A 9979-nucleotide genomic window follows, 5' to 3' on the forward strand; every position below is an offset into this window, starting at 1 on the left:
GCACCAGCTCTACTTAAAATTTTTGGGGTGCCTAGGTGGCTCAGTGGGTTGAGCTTCTGCCTTCAGCACAGGTCATGATCTCAGGGTCCTCGGATCGAGCCCCGCGTTGGGCTCTCTGTTCAGCGGGAAGCCTGCTCCCCCCCCCCCGTCTGCCTCTCTGCCTACTTGTGATCTCTCTGTCAAATAAATAAATTAAATCTTTTTTAAAAATGGTTTTTTTCTTTCAGGGGGCATCTGGCTAGCTCAGTGGGTGGAGCATACAACTATTAATGTCAGGGTTGCTAATTCAAGGCACACATTGGGTGTAGATTACTCAAAAATAAAAATCTTTACCCAAAAAAAAAAAAAGTCCAGATTTTCCCATCAAAAGAAATTTAAACACACTTAAGATTAGAAATCTCTTTTCTAAGGGTTAATGCTTTTAAGAAAACACTTGAGTCCTGCCACATCAATAGACACCAGCTCCCACAACGGCTCTGTGTGATTGCTAATCATTTTTCTGATGACAACACAGCATTCGCTCTTCAAAAATCTGGACATTAGTGCTCGCTTCGGCAGCACATATACTAAAAATCTGGACATTAGACCTAGTAAATGAAACAAATAGGACTCTTTATGGACAACGTATATTAAAATGTCTGAGTAAACCAGGCCCTAAGTAATTAAAAACAGAGGTAAGCTCACCATTTAAAGAAATTTATAGTAAAATGTTAAAGACTGCCTTTTGTAAAGAGAGTAATTGTCATCCAATTTACTTGTTTGATAAATCTGAATTAACAAAAAATTAAGGAAGGGTTTTATTTAAAATGGCATATACTGGAATTTGACCAAGGACAGCTTCTGACTTGCACAGAATGTATTAGATTCCTACTATATAACACATGGCTAATAATGGGGCTAACCGTACACTAATATTAATGGAAAGAAATTTATCATTAACTGAAGGCATTTGTGTGCCTGAGCAAGTAAATCAAATCACTCTTGGTCATCCATCTTCCAATTTCAAAAAGCCTGGACATCACTTAGCTTTAATTTATCCACATTTGCTTTCAGAACTTAGATCTCTAGTGAGCTAAGTAGCAATGATTCCCAGAAGAAAATACGAAGACCACAGCCCACACTCAAGGACCTGTTGCCAGGGCCCAGAATTTCTTGTTTTGTCAAATTCAAGCTGTAGGTGTTGATTACACCAAAATCTATAGATTCTGTTTTGGTTTTTTTTTTAAGATTTTGTTTTTAAATAATCTTTACACCCAAAGTGGAACTCAAACTCACCACCCTGAGATCAAGAGTCGCATGCTCTATCAACTCAGGTGCCTTATGCTGCTGCTTCTTTTTTTAATACAAATTCCTGAAAGAGTTGTTTCTCAAATATGTGAAATCACCCAGGAACAACACAGCAACACCATGGAACCCTGGTCACAGCCCAGAGCTACTGTTTCTCAAAGGATGGGCATGGGAAATACACATTTTATTTTTTAAGAGTTTTATTTATTTGAGAGAGAATATGTGTGTGTGTGTGTGAACACAGGGGGAAGGGCAGAGGGAGAGGGAGAAGCAGACTCCCCACTGGGCAGGGAACCCGAGGCAAGGCTCAATCCCAGGATCCAATCCCAGCACCCGGAGATCACAACCTGAGCCGAAGGCAGACCCTTAACCCACTGAGCCACCAAGGCACCCTGGCAATCTACACTTTAAAACGACTACCCAGATGAATTCCTAAATCACCACTGCTCCAGGGTATCAATTGGTTTCAGAGCAGCACGTAAAAGACCTGGTCAGTACAGACCCTCTCTCTTTTATGTTTGCAATATTAGCCTCTTTTTGGGAGGAGAGAAGGGGAGAGAAAGATTCTGCTACTAAACACGATTGGAGGTCACTGTCCGAGAGTAAGGCAGTAACTTTTACACTTACTACTCAAAAGAAAAGAAGAAAAAAAGTTTTCTTTAAAAATTAAAATTTTTGTTGGCAAAAAAAAAAAATTTTTTTTATTGGCAAAACCGTGTCCTGTTAAACTCCTTTTGTTATAAGATGTCAAGAACAAGGGCACCTGGTCAGCTCAGTCGTTAAAGCATCTGCCTTCAGCTCAGGTCATGATCCCAGCGTCCTGGGAGCCCTGGAATCAAATAGCTAACACTGAGAATTTATAATATGCAAGCACTGCTAGGCATTAACATTAATTAACCATTTATAACATGCAGGCACTGTGTTAGGCATTTTACACTCTGACTTATTGAAAACTGACAGCTCGCTTATGAAGCTGTTCCTCTTATTATCCCCATTACCTCATCAGGAAGCTAAGGTTTAGAAGTCGTTAGGTAATTTGTGTAAAGTCACAAAGCCAACATATAATAGAGCCAGGGCTTGGACCCGGGTTTGCACGACTCCAGAGTGCAACCTGCATCAAGCCGCACTCACGAATTCATCCTACAAGCGAGCAAAGGTGGAGCCAAGGCTTTCTGTTCTCCAGCGGCAAACATACCCCTAACACAGTGGCTGGCACAGAGGGCCTCAAGGAGTACATGCTGATGAAGTATCAAAGGAGAATGACAGGAGTCCCTTTCAGACCTGCAATGCCAGCAATCCAAATGGAACAGAACAATTAGGAAACCCATATGATATGCACAAGTGCCAAGAGAAAGCAGAATAAGGGAGAAAACAATAGGGGGCACCTGGGTGGCTCAGTCAGTTGAGCATTGAATTTTTGATTTCGGCTCAGATCATGATCTCAGTGTCACAGGATCAAGCCCCGTGTCAGGTTCTGTACTCAGCAGGAAGTCGGCTTGAGATTCTCTCTCCCTCTCCCTAGCCCCAACTCCTCCCCCACCAATAAATAAATAAATCTTTTTTAATAAAGAAGGAGAACATGGTAATTTATCAGGAAGGAAATCCTTGCAGAAACAAATGTCACTGGTTCTTCGAATCCTAGACATTTTCTGGTCTAGGAATAAAGGGGATACAAATAAATCTAAGACCCTCCTGATCCTCATCTAGTGCTGGGAATGACCAAGGATGTTAATTAAGCACACATTACATAATCAGCGAGAAACCAGAAAGTAATAAAAAGCATGATCCTAAGAATTAGACACTACAAAGGAATACAACCACATTAACAGAAAATAGAGAGGAGAGAGATCACTGGAAACTGACCCAGGGGCTGATAGAAGACTTCACCTCAAATCGGAACCTGAAAGTTTAGCAGGCGATTCTCAAGACACAACAACCATGGCCAGAACTGTCATGCCCAACCCAAAGCCTCAGGGAAACATCTTCTATTCATTTCTTCAAGAAACAAAATATGTACTATAGTATGCCTCATTTATTTGCACAATAAATAAATCTGAACTAAGTATCTGGAGGAGAAACAAAACCACAGAAACTAAACACCTTGCCTCAAAGGTAAAGTTTTTTTTTTTTTGTTTTTGTTTTTTTTTTTTTTAATTTATTTGACCGAGAGAGAGAGATCGCAAGTAGGCAGAGCAGCGGGCAGAGAGAGAGAGAGAGAGAGAGAGAGAGAGAGAGAGGAAAGCAGGCTCCTTGCCGAGCAGGGAGCCCGATGCGGGGCTCGATCCCAGGACCCTGAGACCATAACCTGAGCCAAAGGCAGACGCTTAACCGACTGAGCCACCCAGGCGCCCCTCAAAGGTAAAGTTTTAAAAAGTCATTGACCTTCAGCCCAATGTTCTACCAGACAACATGGAACTCCATTCCTAAAAGAACTGGACTCAATGAAAACTGGAAATCACCTTCCCTAGGGAGATCCACACGGCTGGAAACCTTAGAGGTTAGGAAGAAGAGCCTCTAGGATGGGAGTCCTTTTGGTAGAAAGCTGAGACACAGCCAACCTACTCTGAAACAGTTCCTTTGGGAAACACAGTTATAATCCACAGGGAGATAATAAATAAAAGTGGCCACCGTCCATGGATGCCCTAACTCCACAGATTAGGTACAAGCCTCTTGTGTGAACTGAAATTTAAGCTTAACGACAAGCTTTTGGAACTGCTGTTGTTGGTTTTGGTTTTCATTCACATACACCACACAAACGTCTACAAACACATTAACTGAAGAACACAAGAGATGCCTAAAAATGCCAATATTCTAACTGACTGCCACACCCTGAGGGACATTCCCAAAACCCTGAGTGATTAACGTGTATTATTCCATTTTTGACTAGTGCCTGCTCGTATCAACATACACAAGGACTCTCCTACACGCTGTAGAGCCATCTCAACACTACTTTAAAAAGGACTCATTTGGAGAAACAGGTTCCAGGGTAAAGTGCACTGCCTGAGGTCACTTGCATACCGGCAAACACCAGGAATAACTTTTACGTTTTCTCTTAGTCCAGACCTCCAGGCATTTCAAACAGAAGGCTGCTGTTCGGTGTAATCCCAGCTGTTGTAACGCGCTTTCCAGCACAAAAAGGAAGATCACTGTAATATATGCTCTGAGCAAAGGAGCGAGTGCCTAGAAATCCTAGAGTCATTTTTCCATCTTCGGATGTGTGTTTGGTAGGTTCCCAGGGATGTCAAGGCATCTTTCAAGCAAACTAGCCCCCTCCCTTGTTCTTGTTCATTGCAGAGGGTGCCTTACCCTGCAGGAGCTAAACCTACCCAACCTCCAGAATGACTACGAAATAAACGTAAGAAAAGGAAGGCACAATGACCACAATGCTGCCAGATGAAACAGCTCAGGGGGGGAAAAGCAAACGTCCCCCGCGAAGTTCAGAAGCAATCCGGTGGAAATGCCAAAGCAGAAAATCTCAACAGAGCCCCGGGGTGAAGTAAGTGATTACAGAGAAGATGGACACTGTTTGCAATAAATATTGACTGAGCGCCTATGACATGCTCCTCTGGGTGTTGAGGATACAGCAGCGCAGAACACAGAAACGTGGGGGAAACAGCACTGGCACAGTAAGTGACGGGGATGTTGAATTTTAGGACGGAGGATAGTAGGGACAATGGGAGACACTTCAGGCGGGAAGGTGGAAGATAGAGGCGTAGTGATCGGGTTAAAGCTACGGAGCCGGGCGGACCTCGGTTTGAATCCTGGCCTCACCACCCGGTTAGTTCTGAGCTGGATTTGTGAGTCATCTGTAAAAGAGAAGGTGCCTCACGGACTTGAGAGCATTCAATGAGCTAATGCACAGCAAGCCTGTCTGGCAGGGTCTGGCGCTCGTAAGCGCTCTATAAAGTAAGGACTGTCTCGGTCTTTTTAAGCTTTCATCTTCTCAGCCCCAAAGACCAGTCCGGGGCCCGGGATCCCCTAGAGCATTCGGGCACGTCCGCGGATGGAACCGATACAGGAGGACACGAACAGACGGATGAATGGAAGGCAGCGCGGAGAGAGCAGCAACTGCAGGGAGGTGGCTCGGCCACACACGAACAGACTCCTAACGAGCACATGGAAGAGGCTGGGAACGTCGCCGGGGCAGGGCAACCGGGCTACGGCGAAGACCGAGATGGGGGCTCCCCCGGGCGACCGCGAAGCGTCCCGTCGCGCCTCGAGGGAGCGTCACGCCAGACGAGGAAGCGGGAGGGGGCGGGGCGCCGGGGAACGCGCCCGTGGGAAGGAGGGAGGAAGGGAAAGAGACTGGGTGAGGAGACGGGAGGCCGGCGCTGAGGGAAGGGGTGAGGCACCGGCCCCGTCTCGGAGAAGTCGCCCGAGATGCCCGCGCGCAGGGACCGTTTGGACGTAACCGCCTCCGTTTCGGCGCCAGTCCACCTAGCCAGGCTTCGCCCGGCTACCGCCGCCACCTCTCGCCCGCAACTCCCGCCCGGCTTCCGCTCGACTTAGACCCCGCGCCTCACAGCCACCCCCGCGGACTCGGCCCGCTCCTCACCTCACACACGGCCCGCCGGCGGCCGCCGCCATCTTCGCGCGCGCGCGCCCCAACCCCGCCCCCAGACGCCGCACCCACGTGACCCTTCGCCTCCGGCCGGGCTGTGAGGGGCGGGCTTTTGGTCACGTGACGGCGGGCGAGGCCAAGATGGCGACGCCCAGAGAGGGGGGCACCCCGAGGCGAGAGCAGCCGGGGCTGTGAAGAGAGCAGCGGAGTGGCAACGTCTACGTCCTAGGTGCGAGGCGGCGGAGGATAGCTGAGCGCCAGTTCCCAAGCTTCAGGAAGTGGCTTGCCTACAGTGGAGCTTCCCTCCTCCCATCTGGAGAACGAGAAGAGAAGGTGCTGGCTGTGTGAAACTGCCGCTGTCGGCTTGGCAGGACTCGAGGGACCCAGAGGCCAAGGCATCGCTAGTCACCCCGGTTTCTCCGGGGCTCCAGGTCAAGAGACATGACTCGAGAGCACGCTCCCCCGGCCTCGGCGACCGGGGCTCCGCTGAGCGGGTCGGTGCTGGCGGAGTCAGCAGTAGTGTTCGCAGTGGTGCTAAGCATCCACGCAACCATGTGGGACCGGTACTCGTGGTGCGCCGTGGCTCTCTCAGTGCAGGCTTTCTACGTCCAGTACAAGTGGGACCGGCTGCTACAGCAGGGAAGTGCTGTCTTCCAGTTCCGCATGTCCGCCAACAGTGGTCTGCTGCCGGCATCAATGGTCATGCCTTTGCTCGGACTGGTCATGAAGGAGCGTTGCCAGTCTGTGGGGAACCCCTACTTTGAGCGCTTTGGAATTGTGGTGGCAGCTACTGGCATGGCAGTGGGCCTCTTCTCTTCAGTGTTGGGCCTGGGCATCACTCGCCCAGTGCCCACCAACACTTGTGTCATCTCGGGCTTGGCTGGCGGAGTCATCATTTATATCATGAAGCACTCACTCAGTGTGGGCGAGGTGATCGAGGTCCTGGAGGTCCTGCTGATCTTCGTCTACCTCAACATGATCCTGCTGTACCTGCTGCCCCGCTGCTTTACCCCTGGGGAGGCACTGCTCGTCTTGGGTGGCATCAGCTTCATGCTCAACCAGCTCATCAAGCGCTCTCTGACTGTGGTGGAAAGCCAGGGAGACCCAGTGGATTTCTTCCTGCTGGTGGTGGTGGTCGGGATGGTGCTGATGGGCGTCTTCTTCAGCACCCTCTTTGTCTTCATGGACTCAGGTACCTGGGCTTCCTCCATCTTCTTCCACCTCATGACCTGTGTGCTGGGCCTTGGCGTGGTCCTCCCCTGGCTGCACCGGCTCATCCACAAGAACCCCCTGCTCTGGCTTCTACAGTTCCTCTTCCAGACAGAGACCCGCGTCTACCTCCTAGTCTACTGGTCTCTGCTGGCCACCTTAGCCTGCCTGGTGGTGCTCTACCAGAATGCCAAGCGGTCATCTTCTGAGTCCAAGAAGCACCAGGCCCCCACCATTACCCGAAAGTATTTCCACTTCATTGTGGTGGCCACCTACATCCCGGGTATCATCTTTGACCGGACACTGCTCTATGTAGCTGCCACCATATGTCTGGCAGTCTTCATCTTTCTGGAGTACGTGCGCTATTTCCGCATCAAGCCCCTGGGCCACACTCTGAGGAGCCTCCTGTCCCTTTTCCTAGATGAACGAGACAGTGGACCACTCATCCTGACACACATTTACCTGCTCCTGGGCATGTCTCTTCCCATCTGGCTAGTCCCCAGACCCTGCACACAGAAGGGCAGCTTGGGGGGAGCAAGGGCCCTAGTACCCTATGCAGGGGTCCTGGCTGTGGGTGTGGGCGACACTATGGCCTCCATCTTTGGCAGCACCATGGGGGAAATCCACTGGCCTGGAACCAAAAAGACTTTTGAGGGGACCATGACCTCTATATTTGCCCAGATCATTTCTGTAGCTCTGATTTTAATCTTTGACAGTGGAGTGGACCTAAACTACAGTTATGCTTGGATTTTGGGTTCTATCAGCATCGTGTCCCTCCTAGAAGCATACACTACGCAGATAGACAATCTCCTGTTGCCTCTCTACCTCCTAATATTGCTGATGGCCTAGCTGCTGAGCAGTAGTGTTGGAGGAAACAGGGACATGGGGAGGACGAACGGTCCCCCACGGCTGCCAGCCACTTGGGCATGAAGCGCCAAGGGGTGAGAAGCAGATTTGATTTTTCAGTTGATTCAGATTCAAAATAAAAATCAAAGCGCTCCTGGTTTTAGTTTTTGCTGATATATAAAAAGAAAAAAAGAGAGCACAACGACACAAAGAACCTGAGTGTGGTGTAGGACCCCTCCTCTTTCATCTTGCAATCCTCGGGGGCGTAGGGGGGACCCCGGAGGCAGTGGAGTGTAATGATCACCACCTCAGGTTCTGGAGTCACTGTTTAACCGTGTGAGTTGCTTACCGACTCTGGGCCTCAATTCTGCTGTCTGCGAGATGGGAGTAGTAAAAGGCTGCACCTCACAGGTGAGGACCCAGGGAGGGGAGGTGTGTGAAGGGTCTGGCCCACAGCCCGTGCATAAGGAACAAATAGCAAGGAAAAGGGTCATTACTAGCAAGGCCAGCCGTCATGTCAGCAAAAAGCCAAGTAAGCCAAGAGTTTTTATGGGTTGTGCTTGGAGACCAGCATGACCTTACTCTCTTGACTACATTTGGAAGAGAACCCAAGAGAAAAACGCATGTGCTTTCTCTCCTTTGGGCTGAAGGGGAGAGGTGAGATGGTCTTTTGCACATGTGGAAAGACTGGAGGAAGGGTATCTGGCCTGGGCTGACTTCTTGTTTCAGCCAACTCCACTCCTGGCCTCAAGACCACTGCTGTCTAGCTGAGCGGTGCTCTTGCAGGACAGGCTGGACGGCACACGGTCCTTAGCAAGGGGTTCCTCCTGAGAGCCTCTCACACTCCAGTCATGTCCAAACTGTGTTTCTTCTCTTGGTAAGAAATTAGAGACCGGGACCTGGCGGGGTTTACTGAGAATGGCTCTACTGTGGGGCCCAGGCTGTATCCTTGCTCTCCGTGAGGGCGGAGTCCAGGGCAGCCCCATTCCCCACCGTATCCCCTGTGCCAGCAGAGCCCTACATTGTGAGAGCCCAGTGGACATTTGCCGAGTGCACGGGACATTTCACATCAGTGGGAAGATAGCATAGTGAGTTGCCTGACAAGGTTCTCCCCTTCTTACCCAACCTAACAGGAAGGAGCCTAGATAGAAGACATGAGAACTTTGGCCCACCAAGGCCAGAAGCCAGGAGCAGAGCTCTAGGGATCACCGCCAAGCCTTCCCTCAGAAGAACCTATTAAGATATTCCCATGGGGCTCACAGAAGACTTAACAAACCATTCCCTTCTCTCTGGCTGCTTTCTCCTTGATAAAAGAGGCAGCAGAGTGCCAAGGAAGAGCTTTGCCTCACTGAGTCCCCGTGTGGGGACTGTGGGGAAGGGCTCTGCCCTCCGGGCCTCAGTTTATCCACAAACAGAGCGGGGTCTGAAAATTATGGTCACAAATTCATATGACTGCTGAGGCCAGGCAGGCAATGCAGTAGAGGACAGGGGATGTGGGAAGCGAGGAGGAGAAGAGCCTCCAAGGAGGCTACTCTGGCCGGGCAACACCACGCTCGGCCGTAGGCCCAGAGTTGCTGACCTGCTCATTCAGGGAAGCTTAGAAACATGCATTGTTATGTGAAACCTCCCAACTTAAAAATTTTTTTTAAAAAACATGGGCCCCAGACAAAACACATCTGAAGCCCCGGTTTGCTTGTTTGTTTTTGAAGATTTTATTTATTTATTTGAGAGAGAGTGAGTGAGAAAGAGCACAAGCAGGGGCAGAGGGAGAAGGAGAGGGAGAAGCAGAATCCCCGCTGAATAGGGAGCCCGATGTGGGACTCCATCCCAGAACCATGGTATCATGACCCGAGTAGAAGGCAGAGGCTTAACCGACTGAGCCACCCGGGCACCCCTGCAGTCCCATTTTGTAACCTTTGGGCCAAACCCTGGCTGCGCAGATCTTGGATGCCGACCACTTTGCCCCTACAGAAGGTCTGAGTACCCACCAAGCATGCCTGCGGAGAGGGACCATGGAGGCCTTCTCTGGCCCCTTGATGGTACAGGTGGCAAAGCCGGGCCCAGAGAGAAGGGCCC

At 50.0% G+C, this 9979-nt stretch overlaps 2 protein-coding genes across 2 annotated transcripts in view; one reads left to right on the forward strand and one right to left on the reverse strand.

Moving 5' to 3' along the window:
* NUP188 (nucleoporin 188) overlaps nucleotides 1-5893 on the reverse strand; it is a 52694-nt gene extending 46801 nt beyond the window's left edge. Inside the window, exon 1 of the mRNA XM_046021995.1 lies at nucleotides 5843-5893. Coding sequence (XP_045877951.1) covers nucleotides 5843-5874 — 32 coding nt within the window. The 5' untranslated portion in view covers nucleotides 5875-5893. The remainder of the gene's footprint in view (nucleotides 1-5842) is intronic.
* Nucleotides 5894-5974: 81 nt separating this feature from the next.
* Nucleotides 5975-8062, forward strand: DOLK (dolichol kinase). Its single transcript, XM_046021767.1, has one exon. It carries the CDS (start codon nucleotides 6290-6292, stop codon nucleotides 7904-7906), a length of 1617 nt encoding a protein of 538 aa, XP_045877723.1. The 5' UTR covers nucleotides 5975-6289; the 3' UTR covers nucleotides 7907-8062.
* The last annotated feature ends 1917 nt before the right edge of the window (nucleotides 8063-9979 follow it).

Source organism: Meles meles, chromosome 11 (genome assembly GCF_922984935.1).
Source record: "Meles meles chromosome 11, mMelMel3.1 paternal haplotype, whole genome shotgun sequence".
Lineage (NCBI taxonomy): Eukaryota > Metazoa > Chordata > Mammalia > Carnivora > Mustelidae > Meles > Meles meles.